At 38.2% G+C, this 26909-nt stretch overlaps 1 protein-coding gene across 2 annotated transcripts in view; it reads left to right on the forward strand.

The window, feature by feature from the left end:
* The window catches only part of Ghr (growth hormone receptor), a 239746-nt gene that overhangs the window by 159428 nt on the left and 53409 nt on the right, over positions 1-26909 (forward strand). For both annotated transcript variants that reach the window (XM_048368191.1, XM_048368192.1), the window contains one exon: positions 23904-23969. In XM_048368191.1, the coding sequence (XP_048224148.1) occupies positions 23904-23969 (66 nt within the window). The remainder of the gene's footprint in view (positions 1-23903; positions 23970-26909) is intronic.

A 26909-nucleotide genomic window follows, 5' to 3' on the forward strand; every position in this document is an offset into this window, starting at 1 on the left:
ATACTGTATAACATGATCATATACATGATCATGATTATTACTGTGGGACTGTTTTGGTGGAAGTGGTAGAAATAGCTGAATGTAAGAGAATATTGAATATTAAAATACTGAAATACATTGTGTCTATATATGGAAAAATACCTAAATTATATACCAGTTTAATTCTGGACTCTGTAACTCATATTTCTGCCTTCATGACTTTAAACTTCGTCATACCCAGTACCTCACACCAGAACAAAAAAATAACTTGGCAGAGGAATAATAAACAAGAAGGAGTCCAAGGAGGGATAAAGGAGAGAGAGTAAGAGAGCTTGATGTAGAAAGAAAAAAAGCCCTTTCAAATACCCCAAAGACTGAGGTGGTATTTTCAGCCCCACTACTCACTAGTTCTGTGGCTCTTCTCAGTTCACTAACTGAGCCCAATGAATAGGGACATTTCATCTATGGCTCATTCAGCATTTAGGTCTACTTCAACACTGGCCTTGGTTTTATTTCATTGTGAATATTTACTGCCATTGTGAATATTTACAGTGATGATCCAACCACAAGGATCCAGTCAGAAACAAATATTAACTCTACTGCAGAACTTAAAAGTGTGAGTCCCAGAGCCACTGCATAGCTTGAAATCTCGGATTCATTAGTAACTGCCTGGGTAACTGGGGTGATTTTCCCAACCCTCTTTATTCCTCACTATTGATACCTTTAAATTGATACCAACAAGGAAGGCCTTACCAAAGATTTAACTCATTACTAAGTGACATCATTTATGTAAAATGCTCAGAGCCTGGCCCACAAAAGAGTGTTGTAAAATATCAATGAGTAGTATAATTCCACCTTAAATATCAATGGGCCCATAATCGTGTCCATAATGAAGTACAAAGTGTTTCAATTTCCCCATATGTGTGTTTAAAATTGCCAGAGTCCTAGACAGATAGATGACCCATGGAAAGACAACAGAGAAAGAAAAAGTCCTTTGTCACTTTGTTATTTAGTTGGAGGACATGTCTTTAACTGTCATAATAAATTACTATAATAAATGAGGGATGGAGAAACAAAGAGCTGGAAATAAGGAAGAGATAGAATGTGGAAGCAAGAGGAACTTGGAAGTGCAATGTTTCTGCAAAGGTCCACAAGTTGTCACTTTTTTAATTGTCAAGGTGATGTACAGAGGGGTTATAGTTACATACATAAGGCAATGAATATATTTCCTGTCAAACTTGTTACCTTCTCCCTCACTTTTCTCCCACCTTCCCTCCTTCCCAACCCCCACCCCCAAGTTGGTTTACAACTTATTGCCTTGTAAGTATTGCTATTGCACTGGTTCATCTTTTACCCTTTGTCTCACCATTTTGATGTTCCCCTTCCCTTCCCTAATTCAGTATTTCTTTTCTTTTCTTTTCTTTTCTTTTTGTTCGTTTGTTTGTTTGCTAGTCCTGGGCCTTGGACTCAGGGCCTGAGCACTGTCCCTGGCTTCTTTTTGCTCAAGGCTAGCACTCTGCCACTTGAGCTACAGCGCCACTTCTGGCCATTTTCTATATATGTGATGCTGGGGAATCTAACCCAGGGTTTCATGTATACCAGGCAAGCACTCTTGCCACTAGGCCATATTCCAAGCCCTTCCCTAATTCAGATAAACATATATACAATACTCAGGATGCCAAAATCAAATACAGTGACAATGGGATAAATCATAAGAAAGAAAAACAAACGAAAAAGGCATGGTTTCACATAATATGTTGAACCAAACAACAACAATGATAAACCACATATTTCCATGACTTGGAGCTCATTTCACTTAGCATCATCTAATGTGATCATATATACATAGCTATTGCACTATTGTGATCATCTGTTAGGAAGTAGTCACTTTTTATAAATGCTTAATCTGTTGGCTTTAAGTGGCTGCATGTGAGATGACAGAGAAACAAATGCTTAGGGTTGGTTAACTGAAAATAATCAAATGTAAATAACACTATTAATTTCCCAAATGAGAGCCCAAAATGCATACACAAAATCAGTTTCTGTCCCAACAGTAAATAAATGCTTGTAAATCCCATTTCTTTTTTTTTTTTGGCCAGTCCTGGGCCTTGGACTCAGGGCCTGAGCACTGTCCCTGGCTTCTTCCTGCTCAAGGCTAGCACTCTGCCACTTGAGCCACAGTGCCGCTTCTGGCCGTTTTCTGTATATGTGGTGCTGGGGAATCGAACCTAGGGCCTCGTGTATCCGAGGCAGGCACTCTTGCCACTAGGCTATATCCCCAGCCCTGTAAATCCCATTTCTAAATTAACTTGGAAGCAAGGAAATCAGCACAACCTTTCTATAAAGTTATTGTTACAGAAAATGAAACCAAAAAGCAAAGCTTTTTTTTAACTTGCTAGGAAGATAGGCTGACATTGGTTTCACATTTCCCAGAAATGTCCTACCAGTAATCGTGTTGGGAAAACCACTTTGTTCTGTTGTGACATTAATAATTTTGATAATAATAGATGTATTTCCAAACATGGAGAATTAATATCCAAAGCTCTTCAAAGCCATAGCTGCACAAAACAGAACCTAGTACATAAAAATGATACTCCTTGTGTTTTGTTTTATTTTTAAAAAATTAAATAGCCTTCCTTGGATGAAGGCCAAGAGTGTATACTGACCTTGACTTAGTAGTGCAATATCAGATGGTGATTCCATCAGGCAATATTTATTGACAATGAGTATTATCAGTAAGAATAGAAAGACCATTTTGAGTTTAGCAATGCTTAACCACTGACTGGGTTCTGCTTACTGAATCAGTACATCTTTGAGGTCATATGATTCTTGTTCAAATATTCTTCTGTGTTAACTTACTACTATCTGTTGTTGTTACTCATTTTTATTTTTGTTTTAGATAAAATATTACAAGGCTGCGGACTGTTCAAAGTAATTTCAGTTCAAGCCCTTTCATTAAATGAAGAGTGAGGAAGAGATTTGTCCTTTTTTTATTTAAATTCAAATTTTACCTGCTCTTCAAGTGACAATGGACTATCACTTGAGATCCATTTCTGACCCCCTGGCTCCTTCATGCAATGCAGCCCCTCAAGTCTTCCTCATAGCTACCTAAGTTTGCCATCTGGACTCCCTGCCAGTTAAGTCTCATTTATTCACAAAGCATAAGAGATCATTTTTTAAATGGTCTTCCAGAGGAGGAATTATTTTCTTTTATAGTTGCTTAAGATAGTGCTGTTTCAGCGTCAAAATAAATACATAATACTATTTACGTCCATGTCATTTTCCTCTAATATCTACCTAGCCATCCTCCAGGGACCACTTTAAGTTCTACTTTACTATTGGTTTCTCAGTTCAAGCAACTTTCTACCATCCCTGCCACATCCTTGCCTAGTTAGTAAGCCATGGGGAAAGTTTTAGGAAAAGCTCTCTTATAATACTTCATTAATTCTAGCCTCATCTTTAGGCTCTTCCACAGAATGTGTGTTTCTAACTGTCCTCTCCAATTAAATTTAATTCACTTGAGCATGGTGATTTATTCCATATTTTTAGTTCTTAGAATTCTTGCCTCATGCTACTTAATCTGTATATGATGAACTTTTAAACATATTCTAACTTGGTAAATGTTTTTTTTTAAGAAACTAGTACAAATGAGAACAAGAGATTATTTTTTCTTCATTGTTTTCATTTTGTCTTATTTGTTGATCTGTCTTTGGAAGGGTAAGGGGGGGCACAGAAATGGAGGGACAAAAGGTGAACAAAGTAGTAGTGTACTCACCAGATACTCTGTTGAAAATGAACTACACAATTTGTGGTTGGGAATAGGAGGAAAAAACTAGGAGAGAATTAAGAAGGGGTGACATTGTCCAAAGAGAAAGGTACTCATTACCTGAGTTATGTAACTATAACCCCTCTGTATATCACTTTTATAATAACAATTATAAAATTTTTATCAAAAAATTAAGAAGTACACCAAAGCTATCACATGTGTTGTGGGAGGTGGGAGGTCAAGATGAATGGAGAGAAGAAGTGTAGGTAAATAAATTCATAATATTTAATGTACATGAAAATAGAACTCGTTCAATTGAAGGTATGGATGGAGTTGGGAGAGATGAGGAAGAATGATGGGAGGGGTGACATTGAGTAAGATGTGTTATGCTTCCTAACTGATGTGTTGAAATCTCTTCATACAACTACATAAAGATAACTCTAAAAAAATAGAATTAAAACAAAAAGAAATATGCACATCAAGCACTTTCCTTGATAGACACTACACCAGGCACTGCTACATAATGGAGGGCATCATTTCAAAACTGGGAGGAGGGGGGACACTTGTTAGTTATTTCAGAGATTTAACCTGATAATTATCTAAAGACATAGTAAGCTTCAAAAATTACTTCTTGACGACAAAAGTGGTAATGAAGGACTGAAGGAATGGATGCCATGCCTAAATGCCATGAAATATGGACATGAGGCCTAATGTGTGTGTAATCTGTTTTCCTTTTCTGAGTATTCCTCACGGTGGGGGCGGGGTGCAGAGATGGAATGGTGAAGAACTTGGATATTTGTTACAAGCACATATTTATGACATAGGAGAAAGGGATATTTGGCTGAAAAAATAAATTGGCATTGCAGAGTGTAAATGGCAGAGCCAAGTGCAAATTTTATAAGCCAAATAGACTTTTCACAAGTCGAATGAGTTTTGAAAACTGCTTGCATCCTGGCTCAAAGGATGTTGTCTCGCTGTCTGGTGTAAGCAGACTGTATGCTGCATTTGGGATCTGGGCCAGATGCTGACCTCTCATTTCTCAAATTACAGCTTAGTGATCCCAACTCACAAGTCCCTCCATACACAATTTAGTAAAATTAGCACCATAAATTTAGAAGCAGAGTGTAACTATGCTTTGTTCTCTCCAGAAGTAAAATGTGAACTTTCTTCCCAGTGGAAGTCTGCTTGTTCTTCAATTCCAGATGTCGTGATAGAATTTTTATCCAACAGAATAGAAAGAAGCTCCTTTTATTACTCATCTGGAAATTTTTTTTTCAGGGTCTATAAGAAATGCTAGGATGTGGCCTCAGATTTGAGAAATGGGAAAGGTGAAAAAAAAAAAAAAGGCAAGGAAATCCACCCAGGAAAGTATTTCTCAAGGTAACAAACAGTACAAGAAATGTATCTAATGCCTAACCTATGAAACTGTAACCTCTCTGTACATCAGTTTGATAATAAAAATTTGAAAAAAAAAAAAGAAAGTATTTCTCAGACTTGAAATATGTATGGGAGATTTGGTAAAATGCAGATTCTGTTCTGAGAGTCTGTGGTAACACCTGCATTGTGCATTTCTCTAACAAGTTTCAAGGTGACACTGCAGCCGATTTGACCACACAACTTGAGAAGCAGGCTGCAAAGGACATCGGAGCCTTTAGTTGTAAATTTTGGTATGGGACACACATTTCTGTTCTACTCTAGGTTATAATTCCAAGGAAATAATGAGTAAAAAGTACTTCCTTTCAAAATTTCTGAGTCATTTAGCATGAATGGAACCTGAACAGCAGGCACTTAATATCTCACATGTGGTGGGATTTTTTATTGATGCGTGAATGTGTGTTTTGTACTTGCCAGGTCATTTTATTCTCTTGGCTCCCAAGGGCTTTCAAGACTAGGGTTTCTAGCATAGGATTTTTGCCCTCTAAGTTTGTTTACAAATAATAAGGTGGGAGGTGGGGAAAGACAAGAATCATTGGAATTGAAGAGATTTTAGACCAAAAGAAACAAAAGAGAAACATAATGATTTTTAAAAATATTTATCTCTGTGTAATTCTCCAAAGACAGTCCCTTGATTCAAAAGTAGGAAATGGAGTTACAGCAATGATTGAAATTGAATGTTCTGCCAACTTGGTAGAAATTTGTGGAGGCTCTGAGTGAGACTCAAATCGACTTTAAGGAAGTTCAAAAAAGTGGCCATGGAAGTGGAGCTGTGGCTCAATTGCTAGAGTGCTAGCCTTGAGCAAAAGGAAGCCAGAGACAATGCTCGGGCCCTGAGTTCAAGCCCCGGGACTGGCAAAACAAAAAATTAAGATAAAAGGTGGCCATTTTTTTGCAACGCGATGATGTACAGAACCTTTGTACCACTGTCTTGTGAAATTTAAATGTGGCCCACTTAAGCCCCCCAAAATTTTTGAACGTTACAGCAAAACACACAAGTTTTAAAGAGAAAATAAGGGCATCCCTCCCCACCCCCGGCTTTAGCCATGAGCCTCACACTTAGATATATTTTCACACAACAACTTACAGAAACTTTTGTTCTCATGTTATTACTTATAGAAGCTTTCAGCAGAAGTGTGACTTTTCTCCACTTCCTGAGCTCCTCCTTATGCATCAACTATTTCTAACCAGTTTAGCCCTGGTTGGCATCTGCTTTGTTGGATTTGCTACTTGACTGGACTGAAACTTCTAAGCTTTGAAATCAATTTTCCAATCTGGATGTATCACCCACTTGTTTTTATGTATACCTTCTCTTAAAATTATGAAGTAAATATGCAGTTAAATCCAAGACATGGAAATGTACCCTCTCATGAGGCACCCAGTCCTAGAAATGTGAAAAATAAGCACTCTAGTTGTGTTTTAATCAAAGAAAAATTTAAAATTACAAGCTTTTTGTGCCAGGATTTGATCTCAAGACTTTATGCTTCTATAGCTTTCCTACTTGGCTGACCCTGTACCACCTACTCTTTCTGATTACTTTAGAAGTGGAGTCTTGCATTCTTCTGGTCAGGAAGGCTTTGCGCTATGACACTCCTGATATCAGACCCTAGGGTAGCTAGGATTACAGGCATGAGCCACTGGCACCTGGATTTTAGTATTATTAAAGTATACGCATGCTGATCTATAGAGGGGAAAATATAAATTTATTTCTCAGATTCCAATTTCTAGATAAATTCCAATGATTGGCAATATGTATCACAAATAATATACATTCTCATATGCTTTCCATAAGTTTTTTTTGAAGTCTTTGTGAGCTTCTCCAACACTATAATCTACTTTACAATTTATGCTTCAGTCACATTCTACTATTTTGATAGATCATCCCTATGGCAGTAAATGTGTGCAATTCTATTCCATGTTTGCCTCACCAATGTTGGGAGAAAACTCCTGGATGAAAAACGTCAATACCCAATTCAGGAGGAGTAGGGAAATGCCATAAAGAGTCAGCAAAAAACCAGTTATCAGGACCAGTGTTCTCCAAGGAGCTGAAGATTCGGCTTAAGGCAGGAAGGATGAAAATAATTAGGACAAGAGAAAGAATAAAGAAGAATAAATTAACGAGTTAGAAAGGAGGGACACAGGACAGATGATAGGGATACTATCTTGCCCGAAGCAAGTGGAAAGAAAGAAGTTATAGGGATGAAGCACTGTTTTCTAAAGAAGGACACTAGGGGTTGGAGGTGTGGCTCAAGTAGTGGAGCACCAGCCGATGAGTAAAAGTATCAGATATGAACTTCAAGCCCCAGTTTCAGACAAAAGAAGAAAACAAGAAATAAGTGAAGAAAACACTAATGAAGACACTTCAGTCTTTCTATGAAGAATGTGGATGTAAGCCTACAAGTGAGAGCTGCCGTTGAAATGGAAGTAGCAGAACAGAACTATAGCAACATGAAAATGGTGCACTAGGAAGATAAATCCAGCAGGAATACAAAGGATGAACTAGAACCCTACACCAGACAGAGATAGCAGAAAGCTTGAGAACAAGCAATGGGAGGAGATGGTACTTCATTAGGGAAGTAAGTGTTAAGTAGGAAAGAGAACAAGTGAGTCTTAACAATACCTACAGAGCCAATTCTATGTTCTGAGAACTGGTAGGAAACAGGGAACTCAAAGATAAGCCTCAAACTTTAAGAGCCAAGTAAAATACTGATTTTAAGGCTTTGGTGATTAAGTCAAAAGAGATAAAAAGTGGTTTGCAAAGATAATCCACAGAGTTACTTGTTAGTCCAGTCTGGGAGGAGCTAGGAGCTTGTGTTATAAGAATAGCAAAAATATTGAGAGAAGTAACTGGACTGAAATGGAACTGACATAAGCTGTTGCTGGATTAAATGAGGGAACTGAAACTAGAGCAAGTGAAGGTAAGCAAAATGATACAGGTTTCAGGCCCCAAGCACCTAGCGTGATGTTGAAACAGTTTACAGAGATAGTAAAGCGTAGAGGGGTAACACGCCTTGTTAAGGGTGAGTCGAGCACTTTGTGTTAGGGTGGAGAGGTCCATTGGACATCAAGTGAAAAAAACTGAAGATACTTAGTAGAGTCTAAACCTAAATGAGAGTCTCAGACTGAATGTACAAATTTGTAACCACCAATAAGTACATTGTATTTAAGCCATAAAACTTGATGATGTTCCCTTTTCAGAACAAACAAACAAAAAAGCTAGGGAAGCAAAGAGAACAACAGTGACAGTCCAATTTCTAGGAATCAGAGAAATAAAAGCTGATGAAGGAAGCCAAGAAAGGATAGTTGGTGAGCTAGAAAGGAAGCCGAGTAAATGGAACATCCTAGAAGCTAAGCAAACAGAATATTTGTTAAAGCCTCATCTATCTGGTCAAGCATATTTGAAAAGTTAAATCGTATGAGAAATGGGAAAGGAACTGTAGATTTGACAAGAGTAAGTATAGTAAATGGGAAAGGTTGAAAGTATAAATGAAACAGAGTCAGAAGAGAAGAAATCAGAAGGTAGAGGTAGTTATTCTGAAGAGAACTTAAAAACATATATCCAGGAATGAGGAAAGAAATTCCTGAGAAAATAGTTTCTAAGAAGCCAAAACTAACATACAATTTCCAGGTGAGGTTTTGTTCTTGTTGTTGTTATTATTGTGTTGTTGTTCTTTAGAAAAAGAAATATTACGCTGTGGTTTTCATTTAAGATGAAGTTGGGGGTGAAATTGTTTCTGGCGACTATGGAATTCTATTTCCTACATGTTAATTCTCTTGAGAAAAAACTAGACCGTTCAGATTTTCTAATTTAGTCCAAAGGGCTAAGAGGAGACAAGACTTATCTAGGATCTAAATAATTATACATATTACTTTGGCTGCTCTTCAGAAGGACTAGCCACTGCTAGAATATATGCATAGGTATATGCATATATTCTGTAAGTAATTTGTTTTAGAACCTAACCTTTAATTACACAAGGTCCTACATCTCCTTTTGCCCATATAACCAAAGATGTCTTTGTGAGCCATTTAAAGTCACATCCATCAGAAAGCAGAACAGGGCAGTTGTATGAGATTTCTGTCCCTCCTCGTTCCCCCTCACTTCCTGGCCCCAGCACAATACAAACACTGTTCAGAACTTGGCCAGCTGCTTCTTTTCCCACATTCGATCGGAGAGAACTTAAAGCCATTCATTATCCCTGTCTACCAAAAAGTCTATGGCAGGGTGCCCCTTCAGGTTGACACAAAGACACACTGTGCAGAATCTCCATTCCCAGAGTAACAGCCATGTATGGATTATCAATAAGGCTTATATCAGCTCATCATCACATTAAACAAAATTCAAGCAAAAAGAACCCAAAACTCATATTGTAGATTTCAACGAGTATCTATCTCTCAGTGTTTTGAAGAAATTTAGCTAAATTTTCCATTTAAGTTTTCCTTCCAAAAAATGGCATTACAAATATATGCCCAGGATAGTTTCCCACTTTAAATGCTGTGTTTGTGAGCTGAGTGACTATTTTGATTTTAACTTTAATTGTGCATTAAAAAGAAAATACAACTAGCTGAGCACTGGTGCTTTATGCCTATAATCCTAGTTACTAAGGAAGCTGAGATCTGAGGACTGTGATTTGAAAAGGCCAGCTTGGACAAAAAAGTCCCTAAGATTCTTATCTCCAAAAAGCTGGAAGTAAAGCTGTGGTTCAAGTGGTAGAGTGCTAGCCTTGGGGGGGGGGTGGAAATCCCAGGGACCGCACCCATGTTCTCAGTTTAAACTCCAGGACCAGCACACATACATACACCACCACCACAACAACAACAACAAAAATATAAATACAACTAAAGTTAGATTTAAATTAAAAGTTTTCCATGGAGGACACTTCTCATTAGAGTCAAGAACTATGGAAAGCACAACAAAAAGTTTTAAAAAATTAAAACATCAGGTTCTACTTTTCAGATATCTGACTATGGTAGATAGCCGGGCTAAGCTCTACCTCCTTCAGTGTAGAGGTCCTGGGTCTGTCCGCCTCTCCGTGTGGTCCCCTATCACCCTCAACGCATATCCTCTGGCCAATAGGAATTGACTGCAGGGGTGAGGTCCACGCATAGCCTGGGTCAGAGTGTGGTTGCGGGAAGCCCCCCTTCTCCCTATACCCACCAAGGAAGTGAGACACGCGTAGGCTCCCAGAGAAGCTTCAATGAGTGTTCTGGTTTATTCGAGGGAGGGGCTAACAGTCTTATACCAGTAATGTGACACGCGAGGGAGAGGGACTGGACAGGTGCTAACGATAGGCTAATGAGCGTGTCCATCACGGTGATATCACGGAACTTCCCGCCATTACCACACACGTGCTGGCCACTGAGAGGTGGGCTGGTTTCGGAACTGGAAGGAGGTGGGACGGGCCAGCTAGCAGCCACCCAGGTCTTAAAGCAATAGCCATCCCCCACAGTAGATGGCCATCTGACCAATTTCCATTCGCTTTGGGTAGAGCTTTCGTTTTCTACTACAAAACAACTTTTGGAATGTCTTCCATGTTGGCCACAAAAGAGAATTTCAACAATTTCTTTCCAAATTGGACTTCAGAAAGGGAATATCAAAAAAGGAAATATAAAATATTTAAGACCAGTATCTGTGGAAGCTCCATCAGTTTTCTGTTTTCTTTTACTACATACATATTGACAAATTCGTGTATAGAATGTACAACCCTTTCCACTGAGAAAGGTTAACTGATCATATTCAACAAATAATATCTAATATGTATTAATCAGTTGTAGAATGCTTGCCTAACATGCATGAAACCCTGGGCTCGATTCCTTAGCACCACATATACAGAAAAAGCTGAAAGTAGCACTGTGGCTCAAGTGGTAGAGTGCTAGCCTTGAGCAAAAGAAGCTCAGGGATAGGCCCTGATTTCAAGCACCCAGACTGGCAAAAAAAAAAAAAAAAAAAAAAAAAAAAAAAAAAAAAAAAAAAAAAAACAAGCAAACAAACAAAAAAAGCACCAGTGTTTGTTGGAATGAAAGGCCACATAGTTATCATATTATAGGTACTTGTGAGTATCCACTGGGTACAAGTTGAAATTAAGATATGGTTTCTATTAGATTATCAGACTAATCTAAACGAGAGAGGGCAAGAATACAACCACATGCAAAGTAAATAATACAAAATATAGTGTAAGACCTAGGAAACTATTAGATGAATTATATATATATATATATATATATATATATATATATATATAATACCATTAACTACAGAAATCATAAACAGAAGTACTATATGCCAGGCCATACATATATATGTGTGTATACATATGAAATATATATATATATATATATCTTCACTTTCTGAATTATTATTCCTACTGCATAGATAGGAACTACTTCTGATTTTCTGATGTGGATGAAGGAAGGAAGGAAAATAGTGTATGCAAAGACCTAAAATCAGGAATGTAGCAGATAGCAAACAAATGCAGTAGTCTGAGATAAGAATACTGTTAGGGGAATAGAAATAAATAAATATTGTAACCTGTACTAGTCTATTTATCACTACATCCTAAAGTCTAGGGTCGTGCATTTGAGCATGATAGGTACTCAGTAGATATATATTGAACCAACAAATGGCTATTTAGTTTGTACCTATAACGTAGACAAAATACCACATCCTGGTGTTAATAAGTGCATTAAATCCAGACACCGCATAGTCTCAGTACTCATACCCTATGCCTCCCAATTCCAAACTCCCATAGCAACTGACTTTATGTGGGAAGATGACACCACAAGATTGTCCTGAAATCAAGAAGATCCAACTTATTAGGATCCCATATCATGGAATCTGACAAGTTGAGCAGTCCATCAGTCCTTCTTTGGGCTGCAAGATCCTGAAAGATCCCAACTTTGGCAACTCTGCAATCTCAAATCCTTCTGTTCTCTTCTCTGCTCCTGCCACACAAGCATCTTTGCTATTTCTCAACTCCATTCAGGACCCATATTCTTCTTTTCTCTGCTTTGAATATTTTTCTAGAAAGTGTTCCTGTAACTCATTAGTACAATATGGTCTATGGTAGCCATTCTTCCTACAATCCATGTTTCTGCCCTGCTACCTGGCATGATATTACACATCTTTTTGTTTATATATTTACTATGCACCCCATTGCCCAACACACAAGCAGTGATACACGGCACAGGATCATCTCTTCTCTACCATGCTATCTCCAGCACTTTTGACAGCTGGCAATACATTGGAAATGCTCCCACAAAACAATTCTTTTTTTTTTTTTGTCTTTTGAACATACAGTTTTATTTCAGCATAAAGAAATGAATATATAACCAGAGTTTGATGATAGTAAACTAATGAGGAGGTCTTTGCAAAGATTTTTTTCAAGGAAAAATAATGCTAGCTTGGATTAGGAAAAACCATGGAAATGAAGACAGTGATGTAATTTCAAGTGATGTCTATGAATTTAAAGAAATAGAACTGGTACAGAATGACTGCTGCTTTTGTGAATAATATATCCCACACAACAATTCTAACTTAAAATCATTTTCTCAAGTTCAAAACTACCTACTCCCAAGGGAGTGAGAATTTATTCAAGAAATGTTGGGTGGAAGTTGACAGGCAGACCCTGCAAACAAGAGGCAGAGTGGCAGGAGCCCAGAACTACCTGTTTGTGAAAGATGCTTGCACCCAGAGGGGTAAAACACACCTTAAAACCTTTGCCAAAGTCTAAGCTTTCTTAAGGCACCCTTCACAGCTCATGCTACTGAGTGCCATCTGATCTGATTAAGAAGATCCTTGAGTTTCACTAACTCCCAGAACCTCACAGTTGCTACTAGTCTGAGACTAGCAAACAAGTAACAGGGCACATATATCTCAGTATTAAAAGTGCAACTCACACAAGCAAATACAAAAATCCATGTGATATTTTTAAAAAATGAGAAACTAAACCAACCAATTTTCCCTATTTCTTTACTTCACTGATAATTCGTAAGATATTAGATATCATAAAATCTAGTTAAAATATGCTGACTTTGCCTCAGTCTGAGTATTCATGGCTCCTGCATATTGTAGATCTGATGATAAGCTTTGCATTCTCAAACTCCACTATGAAAATTGAGACTTCATAGACCAGAAAATGTTTCATAAATTCAAAATAAGTGAAAACTAATAGTGCATCCCTTCTTGAAACTGAGATATTCAGTAATCTCACAATTATGTGTTGAACGCTCATTTAAGAAAGAATACTAGGTGAAGTGAGGGGTGAAAAGAAAGTAGAAAGGAATGAAGCTTTGTGTTGTTGGCCTTCAGTCTTTGAGTTTATTGTCCATTGAATAAGTGTGATAATTGAAGTGTGATACAAAGAATAATACATGCAATGATTCTAGTGTTTTCAAAAGTATTGTAGAAACACAAGAAATCAAGAGATAGATTCCAAGTGGAACAAATAAAAGATGCTTCATGAAAACATCCTAACTGACCTTGAAAAGTTGGTAGAATTTCTACAGGGCTGGTTGATGAAAGGCCTGTATTTCATACAGTTTTGGCCAGTTTTTGTTGTAACAATATTCCAGCTATGGTTTAATTGTAAGTTAAAGATGTGATGACACTGAACACAAAGTCAAGAAGAGATGCCAGTTCCAACACACCATCCATTCCTGAGTCACCATTGGAGCCCAGACTTAATTAAATCAGCTTCTCATTTCCAATGAGTGAATCCACAGGTAATAAAAGCACTTAAAAACGCTACAAGGACTTTTTCATATGTCTCTTGGCCATGATGACATATGAAAAAGTGCTCTACAACACTGGCCATAAAAGAAATGCAAATCAAAACAACATTGAGATTCCATCTCACCCCAGTAAGAATGTCATATATCAAGAAAACTAACAATAATAAATGTTGGAGGGGATGTGGCCAAAAGGGAACCCTACTTCATTGTTGGTGGGAGTGTAAACTGGTTCAGCCACTCTGGAAAGCAGTATGGAGATTTCTCAGAAGGCTAAACATAGAGCTCCCCTATGATCCAGCAGCCCCGCTTTTGGGCATCTACCCAAAAGACCACAAACAAGATCACACTAAAGCCACCAGCACAACAATGTTCACTGCAGCACAATTTGTCATAGCTAGAATCTGGAACCAACCCAGATGCCCCTCAGTAGACGAATAGATCAGGAAAATGTGGTACATATACACAATGGAATTTAATGCCTCTATCAGAAAGAATGACATTGCCCCATTTGTAAGAAAATGGAAGGACTTGGAAAAAATTATACTAAGTGAAGTGAGCCAGACCCAAAGAAACATGGACTCTATGGTCTCCCTCATAAGGAATAATTAGCACAAGTTTAGGCTAGTCACAGCAGAGGACCACAAAGCCTAATAGCTATGCCTCTATGAATGCATAAGATAATGCTAAGTGAAATGAACTCCATGTTATGGAAACAAGTGATAGATCACTGTTGTAATTACTTTCAACATGCCATGTGAAACCATAGCTTCTATTGTTGATGATCCTCTTGAATCCTCTTCCTGTAGTTGTACCTGCACTATCACTGTATCTTATCTGAGTACATTGGAAACTGTATATACTGGTATTAGAACTAAGTAAGAGAAAGGGAATACCAAAATCAAGAGACACAGGATAAAAAGACAAACAACTACAAAAGCAACACTTGCAAAAAACTGTTTGGTGTAAACCAACTGAACAACTCATGGGGGGAGAGGGAAAAGGAGAGGGGAAGGGGGGAATGAGGGAGGAGGTAACAAACAGGACAAGAAATTTATCCTATACATAACTTATGAAGCTGTAACCTCTCTGTACATCACTTTGACAATAAATAAGAAAAAAAATGCTACGAGGGAAAAGACACATCTGTCCTCCACATACTTCAGCCTGATCTTGTAACAGTCTCTTGATCTATCCTTTTGATCTCAGTCATACTGTTCTGACTGGCCTTCCCTGGATTGATCATGGCTCAGTGCCAACCTGTGATTCTGTTTGTTCCTTGGGAGCTTTGCCTTGATTAATCTGGGCTTCTGCTATCACATGGCAGAGTTGCTCATGGGCTGCTGTTGACACCCCTGCTGCTCTCCGTAATGAGGAGCAGCTTTTGAGGTGGGGCTGCCAGATAGGAAGCTTCCCTGCCCTTGTAGCAGTAGGAAGGGAATCACAAGGATGCTTTATCCAGGGAAGATGGAGGCAAGGTGAGACCCAGCGTTTATGTGAACTGCACTACTCTGCACTCGAAGAAACACCACCACCAAGGTGTTGTCCGAAACCCAAGGCATCAGGCAGAGTGCTGCAGTTGAGGAAACAGGCTCTGGACTGAGTTTAATTGAAAAAAGATGTCCTTAGTGCATATGGAGTGGAACCTTATGTCAAGACCAAGTTTGTGAATTTAAAAAAAAAAAAGAAAAAAACCTGACAAGCAGAGCAGACAAAAAAGGGATATGTGAAGCTTCAAGTCAGAACACTTCTGTATTTGTCTCTCTAAGCGACAGGTTAGCCCAATGGGAATAAAATGTCTTTATGATATTTTACCACACATCAATCTTGGTTACCTTGAGGTCTAACTATTCTTAAAATTACATATGCAGCAAAACAGTGCTGCTGCTGATTTATATAAACCTATGCTTATTTTCCTGTCACTAGCCTCTCTTCCAAGTTTATTATTTGATTATCAAGCAGATGTTTCACATTAAAATATACCTGAAGCTATCAGGATCCTTTCAAGTTTCCTTCTTGTGTTTGTTCAGATTCTGTTTCCTGTAACGTGCTATATTACCTGTGGTTTATACAGAGAAGAGGCACTTAGTCATGAAGATGTGTGGACGTGGTATTGCCTTTTGAAATGCTCAGGGATTTCTTTTCAGATCACACAGGCTTCTTGAGAGCTGCCAACAGTCATACTCTATGCAGATAATGTACTTCAGTTCAGGAAAATAAAGTAGATGGAAATTGAATCTAATGAGCCACAGTAGAAAGGAAATTCCAGCTTAAAACTGTCACTGGACATAAAGGGCCAAGGACTCATCCCTCATAACTAAGAGGAGAGTTGCAGGTTTAGAGTCATCTGGGTAATACCACCCAAATACAGACTAAAAGAAGAGGGTCTGGCATCTTTCCTGGTTCTTCACAAACTTAGTCTGAAGGGTGTTTCTGCTCAAAGCCTCAGCAACCTATTCCTGTCAATAGACTTCCCCAAATACCTTCAATATCAGTCTGCTGATTTATCAGGTGCCTTCTAGTGGAGGCACATTATGGGAAGTTCTTAGAACTTCATTGTTGGTGGGAATGTAAATTGATTCAGCCACTCTGGAAAATGGTATGGAGATTCCTCAGAAGCCTAGACATAGAGCTCCCCTATGACCCAGCAGAACACACACAAGAACACACTAAAGCCACCAGCACAACAATGTTCATCGCAGCACAATTTGTCATCTCTAAAATATGGAACCAACCGAGATGCCCCTCAGTAGACAAATGGATCAGGAAAATGTGGTACATATACACAATGGAATTTTATGCCTCTATCAGAAAGAATGGCATTGCCCCATTCGTAAGGAAATGGAAGGACTTGGAAAAAATTATACTAAGTGAAGTGAGCCAGACCCAAATAAACATGGACTCTATGGTCTCCCTCATAGGGAATAATTAACACAGGTTTAGGCTAGTCACTATGAACACATAAAATGATGCTAAGTGAAATGAACTCCATGTTATGGAAACAACTGTTTTATCACTGTTGTAATTACTTTCAACATGCCATGTGAAACCATAGCTTCTATTGTTGATGATCCTCTTGTATCCCCTTCCTGTGGTTGTACCTGCATTATCACTGAGTACACCTGCATTATCTATCTGAGTACGTTGGATACTGTATATACTGGTATTAGAACTAGGGAAGTGAAAGGGAATATCAAAATCGAGAGAGAGGGCTGGGAATATGGCCTAGTGGCAAGAGTGCTTACTTCATATACACGAGGACCTGGGTTCGATTCCCCAGCACCACATATATAGAAAATGGCCAGAAGTGGTGCTGTGGCTCAAGTGGCAGAGTGCTACCCTTGAGCAAAAAGAAGCCAGGGACAGTGCTCAAGCCCTGAGTCCAAGGCCCAGAACTGGCAAAAAAAAAAAAAGGCTATTAAATTATTGGGGCTGGGATGTAGCTCAGTGGCAAAGCACTTGCCTAGCAAGTGCAACGTCCTGGGTTTGATCCCCAGTACCAAAAAAAGAGATAAAGAAAATTAAGAGAGAAAGGATAAAAAGACAAAGGACTCCAAAAGCAATACTTGCAAAACCATTTGGTGTAAACCAACTGAACAACTCATGGGGGGAGCAGAAAAAGGGGAGGAGGGATGGGGGAATGAGGGAGGAGATAACAAACAGTACAAGAAATGTACCCAAGGCCTAACATATGAAACTGTAACCTCTCTGTACATAACTTTGACAATAAAAAAATAAAATAATAAAATAATACAAGAAATTAAGCCTTACAAAGAGTAGGTATACTGGCTTTGCTAGAACAAGTAAGCATAGTGAAGAGATTCTCAAATGTATCTATTTTGTCTCAAGTCACCCTCCAGAGATTAGATGGGAGGGAAAAATCAGATAGATTCACAGGACCTTGCTAACATATAAATTCATCAGGGGCCCTAGTGACTCAGTCATGTGTCTGGGAATATGGCTTAGCAGTAGATTGCTTTCCTAGTATGCATGAAACTCTGGGTTTGATTCCTCAGCATCACATAAACAGAAAATGCTGGAAGTAGGCACTGTGGCTAAAGTGGTAGAGTGCTAGCCTTGAGCAAAAAGGAAGCCAGGGAGAGGTCCTGAGTTCAAGCCCCAGGATTGGCAAAAAAATAAATAAATAAAATTTGAGTCACAGACTTGGACTGTAAGTTCAATTAATTCCACAAAGTTGTTGATCAGACACATTTGGAAAACTAACAGAGAATGAGAATCTAGCTCCAGTTCAAATTTGGCCTGGGTAGTCTCAGACAAGAATCTTAACTCTTTTGAGTAGAGTACATCAGATCAAAGTCATCACCTCTCAATGGTAGCTAGTAATTATGCCCCTTCTAGAGAGAGGGTGCTTAGTATCACCCCCAGTGTATTTAAAGAAATACTAAAAATTCAGGATTCAACTGTTATATGGAAGTTTTCATTTTTTTCCCTGTACAAAAGGTAGCAGGATGATTTGAGGCTTTGCACCACTGTGTCAAACAATGAGCCTCAAATTGAGCCTTGGCAAGGGCAGGCTGGAAGAAGGGAAGGGTTTTAACTAGAGTACCCTTTGGTAGTGGAGACTGTAACTGACAGAGGAGAAGAAAGCAAAGATGGGTCTGGAAAGGAACTTTACAGGTTAAGGTCTGAGCAGGGAAAGTTTCTAAGTTATAGTCAAAAATAAATAGACTTCCAAAGACAGAGAAAGTAGTCAACAAATTTGAATTTCCAAGGGGAAACATTATTTGCTGAGAATAAATTCTTTTTATTTGATTTTCTATAGTCCCAAATCCAAAATTGGGAGCTTTTCTAATTTCTCATATCTGTCTTTGTCCAGGGCAAATAAGCAATTATAACAAGGGTTCTACCTTATTTGCTTATTTGCCTTTGGGCATAAAAGTAGGTACTTGCAGCTGCTGAATGAAAAGCAATTAACCTGACTGAAGGAAAAGCTAGACCTCTTGGAAATCTTGAAATCAACATTCCATGACAGTTACAGCAGCAGCAACACTGTCATCAATATAAGCTAACAGGAAAGACAATAGTTAACATTATGCAATGCTTATCTTATGCCAGACACCATGTGAAGGACCTTACTTGCATTAGCTCCTGTCATTGTGTAGAATGGTTGCCCTATGTAAGACTGTTTGCTGACTGGTGTTTGCAATCTCTATTCAACAGCTGTTTATTAGCAAGATTTCTGCACAGAGAGTGAATTACTGCACTTGTCAGAACATTGATCTTCCCAATCTTGCTCCCTTACTAATACTGAAGAACTAGAACTGCCTGCATTCCTTCTCTGGCTGCACTGTTGATATTCATGGTTTTCCATTCCTTACTGATAGCTCTTGCTACAGAGATCCTTAGAGAAACAAAACCCACTGCCTACATACAGATGGAGAACCTTCATGACAATTGTGAAGACACCATCTTGTCTTCATAATTGCAATGGCACAAGCCCACAAAGTCCAATGTAAAGTGTTATCTAGTTCTTCTTGGGATGGTTGAGGTTCTGGCTCACATGATAAGAGTACCTGCCTAGTAAATGTGAAACACTCAACCCAAACCCCAGTATGACCAAAATAAAAATGTTCTCCATGGGAAAAGAAAAATCCTTGCTGCCTGTAGTGGCTACTTAGTAATGAGGATTATCATAATAATAAAAACAAGCATACCTGGCATTTGCAAATTCCTTCTATGGCAGACATGGATTTTCATGTTGATTTACGTTCCTGTCCCCCTGTCTGCTGACAGAAAACAAGCTCCAGATGAATGCCTCCCTTGGAAAGTTGAGAACCAGGCTGGATAAAATGGGAAAAAAATGGACTGTAGTTACTTCTAGATTTGGATCCTTTTCTCACATGGGAAGTCTCTCTAAAAACACAGAAAACCATTAGTTCCCCAGCTTTTTCAGAATTAAAATGAAGTTCCTTGACAAGATCACCCCAATGTGCTCCCACTCTTACTCCCATCTTAACACACTCTGAGTTGGGTGTTCAATCTCCCCCCAGCAGATCTCAGCTCTACATACTCAGGCTGCGTCTTATCTCAGCACCTTTGGGCAATGGTTCCACCTGTCTTTTTCCTTTCTTGTCCTTTGTTTATCATGAACTTATACCTGTCTCATGGACTCACCATCCCCAGGAAACTTGTCCATATTTGTTAAAGTTCACTGCATTGCTCCTCCAATGCTTTTCTAGATTTTCTTAGATAGGTCTCTGATCTAGAAAACTGGGGCTGACTGAGTTCAGAGACTAAAGCTCTTTTATTGTATAACCCTGACATTTAAAAGTCCCTAGTGAAATAGCAATTGGATACTTGAATATTGAAAATAGATAATAAATGTGATTCCTGCAAATAGTAAAGAAGATTATAGTTTGTCATGACCTTGTTAATTTTCATTACTGTTGGAGTGGAGATTTTCTGTATACTATCATCTTCTATTTGCTTTTTCCTTACTACTCAGCACATTAAGAACATGGCTTTGAAGCCTAAAGTTGATGACTGAGCGTGATACCTACACTTGCTAAGATGGCACAGTTTTGTTTATCGCACTTTTTGTAACCAGCATCCTCTCAGCACTGGCTGTTCCACAAGGAAGCCACTTGTTCCTTTTATGTCTTGATCCATCACATACTACAGAGTGTTCGCTGAGTAAGGGTTTTTACTCAATGAAAATGTCACCAAATTACCATAAAGGGGAAAGTACCAGATGTCTATTTTCAAGGGAAGCAAAATCTATTCATATTTTCAACTTCAGTTTGAAAATTGAGACAAACTAGCTGGATAATCTGACCAAAATAATATACATATTTGTGTGCCATTCAGTGATCTATTTTTAAACCATGTTAGTGAGACATGACTGACATTTTTTAATCTGCACATATTTAATGTATACCACCTTAGCACTGGGCATGTAGCTCAATGGCAAAGCACTTGTGTAGCATGTACAAAGCCTGGATTTCAGTCTTTAACATCACAAGTTAATGCCAACAATAACAAAAAAATGTTTTTGATAAGCTTGAAAATAAGTGTATATTTATTAAATCATCACCATATCTGTCATAAACTTGTCCAAAAGTTTCTGCCAACCTTCCTTACTTATTTATCAATATTTTGAATTTAATTTCCTCTTCCTTTTAGTTACCTAAACTTTCTTAAATAGTGAATAATGGCCAATGAAGCAGGTCATTCACAATAGAACCTATATAAAATTATTGAAACTTGCTCAAAGTAATGTTCTGATGCTCAAATCACATCAAAGCATAAAGAAACAAAATGTTCACTGATTCAGAGTATGCAATTAGTGATGAGAACTGTAAGCACTACTAATACTCATAATAAAGACTTAGTGAGTCTTAATACAGTGAGTAGACAGTAGCAGTGTTATAAAATGCAGTATGGGGCTGGGTGCTGATGGTTCATGCCTGTAATCCTAGCTACTCAGGATATGAGATCTGAGGATCACAGTTCACAGCCATGATACATTGACTGAAAAAGAAACTGTAAGGATTAGAATGTTCAGAATTTAATGGGAACAGCTTTAACTTCATCTATCAGTTTTATATTACTTATAACAGATCAAAGAGCTACTTTTGTACCAGTCAGGCAACTAGGAAGGTTTTATGAAAACATCCCTTGAAAGTACCTTGACTGGACTCACAAAGTCTGGAGTCAGAGATGGTAATGGGTCAAGTTTACCTGCATTTTCATCCTATGTTTTGAGATACACAAACACACACACACACACACACACACACACACACACGACATATTTTGTGGCATGTGAACTGAAACAAAATTATCAGCACTGAAACAAAGTTATCAGTAGTCTAAGAGAATAATAGGTTTTTTAAAAAGTTGCTCTGATTACATGCTCCTAACACAGAACACTCTTGACTTCTAGTCACATAATATGTGAGATTTCTCCCCTCTGGCAACCAAGTCTCTGTCCTGTGCCTCAGTTTAATTTCTTGCAGATAATTTCAGATCTCACTTTTGAGAGTTCAGTCCTACAGACTGCCCTCAATATCAAACATTAATCATAAGTAATAGGTGATCGCCTGTACTTCTGGCAAATTGATCAACTATAATCCAGTGACCCTTCCCTTAGATAAAATTAATCCCCTAGGACAAGTATCAGAATTCACAGGAGAGCTTATGAATGTTTACTTGTATATGATCAAACATGTTTTAAAGATGCAACTGAACTAATGTCCTCTTTCTCATTTTTGCTACTATAAAAATAACTGAAAAACTCACTGCCTTACCTATGTAACTGTACTCTGTACATTACTTTGACCAAAAAACCTAAAAATAATAATAATAATAATAATAATAATAATAATAACTGAGATAATCAATTTATAAACAGAAAAGGCTTATCTTGTCTCACAGTTTTGGAGGTTTCTGTCCATGAGTGATTGGCCCCATGGCTTTTGAGTCTGTGGCAAGGCAACATATCATGGTGGCACCATGTGGCTGAACCACTCTCCTCATTGCTTATACATAAAAAAGAATGAGCTGGATCCCACTATCCCCTTTAGGGCATACCATCAATAACTGGAAGAAAGCCTAACTAGGTCTTACCTCTCAAATTTCCACTAGTTCCAATCCTGCTAGACTGAAGACCAAACCTTTAAGAACATGGTCCTTTGAGGGGCATTCCACAGCCAAATAAATAGCACAAAAGGGCTTTGTGAACTCCCATGTCCTCCAGGTATCTCTAAGCATTCAACTATCTGGAAGATCTCTGAGCCCAGACCTTTGGGAGTTTGTGAATGTTTAATTACATCATTAAGATTGATTGAATTATTGACTTTTGGTGGTCAATTTAGGCTTTGGACTCTTCTCTTCCTCAAAAGTTGGAGATGAGGGGTGGGGTTTCTGTTGTTGTTGTTGTTGTTGTTGTTGTTGTTGTTGTTAGGGGCTTCATTTCAGGGTCTGGGTGCTATCCTTAGTTCAAGGCTTGGACTTAACCTCTTGAGCCACAGATTCACTTCTGGTTTTTTGGTGGTTAATTGGAGATATGAGTCTCAAGGGCTTTCTTGCCTGGGCTGGCTTTAAGCACCATTCTCAGATCTCATCCTCCTGAGTAGCTCTGATTACAGGACTGAGCCACTGGTACCTGACCAAGTTCTGGCTTGTTTGTTTTTTTTCCTGTGCCACCCAAGAAATGAAGGCCCTAGCCACTAGACAATTCATTGTCTTATAAATATACTGATTATTACTCTGGTAATTCCAAGGATTTTAGGAGCTCATACGTCAGGAAATATCAGAAAGATAAAGTACGTATTCCACAATATAGCCTCAGTGGCATTGAGGTAAAGCCTGGTGCCTAGGCTCTGTTATCCTACTAAGAATAACCCAGAGCTAATCTTATCTTCTAGACAATCCTAGAGAAATACTTGTCTTCACCCAGACCAGAAAATAGCTATATATTTCTGTAGCTGAGATGCTGGCAAAGCAAACCTAAGTAGAATGACAACTGAATTAATCATGTTCCATGATTTAATGCTGCCTGTAACTAGTGCCAATCTGATTATATATACTTTTCTAATGCACGACTTATTGACTGTCTTCTATTAGAAAATTCTGTCTCTCTTTTCCAATTTTGTTCTCATTCATTTTCTTTCTCCACTTCCAGAATTGTTCATATTTATTTCTATTCTTTTTTTTTAAAGTGTATTGGTTGAACTGGTTTCCACACTCATTTTTTTAAGCATGTATGTTCTTCCTCATTTTCACAAGCAAGACTCAAGTTTAGACTCAAATAGCAGAGGGAGATATATTTGTCATTATTCCCTACTGTGTCTAAGCGGAAAACCAGAGGTAGTGAAAATCAAAAGGCTTCCATTTGCTCAAATTTTTATATCTTTTTAGTGAACAGGTACAATTTTAATTTTTCAAATGGATGTTATTTATAAAATGGAGGTCATGTACTTTATCATCATTCTCTTTAGACACAAATGAGTAATGATTTTTTTTCTTTCTCTTCCAGCTATATCACCTACCCTTGACAGCACATCCCAGATTCTACAAAGTGTTAATGCAAGCTTGGGGACGAGTAAGGATTTTTTTTTTTACTACCTTCAGTGATGTTTTCCCATGTGTTAATATAACTCAAGCTACTATCCTTTCTCTGTTTTACTTGGGATATTCGTAACAGGAAATGTGTCTGACTTAAAATTTTTCAAGCAAGCAAAACAAAATTCAAGATTTCTTTTCAATTTCTCTGCAAAGGTGTTTCTTTATGTTTGAGTTTTGCTTATGCCTGGAGTTTAAGTAAGGCCAAATTAATGAAGAGGGAAAAAAAAGTTCAACAGATCAACAATTATTTATTGAACTTAGAAAACTGTCTCTTTCTACAAATACTTGGGAAATTTTTGTTTGTTTTCTTTTTTTTTTTGTCTTGGCATTTTTATATTGAGACAAACATCAGTGACTAAAGTCCTTTTTAACTTGCAGACATCACCAAAGATTTGGTCTCCTCTTCATATGTATTACTTATTTCTGTGTGTGTATGTGTGTGTGTATGTGTGTGTGTATGCATGTGAGCACAAGTGTATGTGCATATATTTTATGGATTGGTGTTTTTAAAAATTGTAACTTTAAAGAATCTGGATTTAATATCTTCCAAGATTTCTACAATTAGACTTTCTATAAATCCTTTCTTTCCTTCCTTTTTTTTTTTTTTTTCAATCATGGAGCTTGGACTCAGAGCCTGGGTGCTGTCCCTGAGCTCTTTAGCTCAAGGCCAGCACTCTTTATCGCTTTGAGCCACCGTTCTACTTCTGGTTAGTTGGAGATAAGAGTCTCTCAGACTTTCCTGGCCGGGCTAGCTTTGAAACTGATCCTGAGTATCTAGGATTAGAAGCATAAGCCACCAACGCCTGGCTTATAAATTGTTTTTATATTATTATTACTACTTTAAATTACTTATCTAGTTACTTATCTAATTATTTATCTATTACTTATCTTACAATAGTAAGCAGCTAATTTCTTTCTCTAATTAATTGCCTTGTGCTTCAAAATTCTGACTTCCTATAAGCTATCTCTCCTTTGTTAAATGATAGCTCCTAGTCTCCCCTGTCTTTTTTGAAATATATTTTTATTATCAAACTGAATTACAGAGAGGTTACAGTTTCATACATTAGGCATTGGATACATTTCTTGTACTGTTTGTTACCTCCTTCCTCATGCCCCACTCCCCCCTCCTTCTTTCCCTTCCCCCTCCCCCCATGAGTTGTTCAGTTGTTCAGTTCATTTTCACCAAACATTTTGTAAGTATTGCTTTTGTAGTTGTCTGCCTTTTTTTACCCTGTGTCTCTCGATTTTGGTATTCCCTTCCAATTTCCTGGTTCTAATGCCAGTATACCCAGTTTCCAATATACTCAGATAAGATACAGAGATAGTGTAAGTACAACCACAGGAAGGGGATACAGGAATATCATCAATAATAGAGGCTACAGTTACATATGGCACATTGAAAGTAGTCTTTTGACAATCTTCTCTTCATCCATAAGTGTGAGCTCAAACATCAGCTCCCTAAATCCTCTAGGGTCAGTTTTCCAGCTTTTTGTGCTTCTGTGAAACTTTGTCTGTTGTTCCATAATGATAATGATGTTCTGGCATTTTAGTGTGTATCTTAGTACTGTTTCTAGAACTCACTGGGTTGTGTGGGCTTCATTAATTATTAAATACTGGTCTTGACTTTCTAACTGAAATTAAAAAAAAAAAAACTCTCAAGTATGCATGCACTGGCTGTCTCCCTCCTTCTTCCAAGTTTGTTCCTTTAGGTACCCAGCCTATCCAACATGCCACCCACTTTCAAGGACAGTCTTTTCCACCTTAATTGTTAGCCCATGCACCAATCCTCCTTGTAAATACCCTCACAGACACACCTACCAGAAGGTTAGTAATCTTTTAGAAATCTTGCAAGTCAGTCTAGTTGACAATCAAGATTAGCCACCATTGGGCTGGGGATATAGCCTAGTGGCAAGAGTGCCTGCCTCGGATACACGAGGCCCTAGGTTCGATTCCCCACATATACAGAAAACGGCCAGAAGCGGCGCTGTGGCTCAAGTGGCAGAGTGCTAGCCTTGAGCGGGAAGAAGCCAGGGACAGTGCTCAGGCCCTGAGTCCAAGGCCCAGGAATGGCAAAAAAAAAAAAAAAAAGATTAGCCACCATAATAATCCCATATATTCATTTACTGCATTCTTGCATCATTATGTCCCCTTTAGCCAAAATTGCTCCTCATTTGAAAGGATCCTTTGTGGATTTTTGTCCTGTGAGATATGTTTCACAAAAGTCTTCATAAAGTACCAAAAAGATGCATGCTTCTGCCTTGGAATATCTATAGCCTTCCTGCCTTCCCTTTCTCTTTCTTCCTTCTTTTCTTCCCTCCTCTCCTTCATTCCTTCCTCTTTTTCTTGCTTTTTCTTAGGGAAAAATAGTGTAGAACACAATGGTTTAACAACCCAGCTTCTGAAGTAAGCAGCTTTAGTTAAGTCCCAGTTTTACTGCCTACCTCCTTCATGATTTTGTCTAAGTTTCATAAATTAGACATCATGGCTGCTACTTACTTTATAAAATCTACAAAATAGAAACAGTGATAGTAGCTATCTAATAAAGTTGTTGGTAAAATTTGATTTAGTAAAATTTATCTAGGGTAGTATTGTTGTGCCAAGACGCAAGACCACCCCCAAGAAGACCACTGAGATTCAGACACTCCGAAATGCAAAAGCAAGGCAAGGCTTTATTTAACGAGCTGCCAACTCGGGCCTCGTCCTACCTACCTACACAGCAGAGGTTAGGAGGAAGCCCCGAGCTGTGATTACACAGGGCTTATAAAGGCAAAGAACAAGGTTACAACAATCAGCTGTGCAAGCAAGATTAGAACACAGGTACAAATCTGATTGGCTCAGGGTTCGATTCTAAAATGGGGTTCACGTGGTGGGGCCTGACTTCAAAGTCTGGCACCTCATTTCCCCCTTTTTCTTTTTG

Source organism: Perognathus longimembris, chromosome 19 (assembly GCF_023159225.1).
Source record: "Perognathus longimembris pacificus isolate PPM17 chromosome 19, ASM2315922v1, whole genome shotgun sequence".
NCBI classification, from domain to species: domain Eukaryota; kingdom Metazoa; phylum Chordata; class Mammalia; order Rodentia; family Heteromyidae; genus Perognathus; species Perognathus longimembris.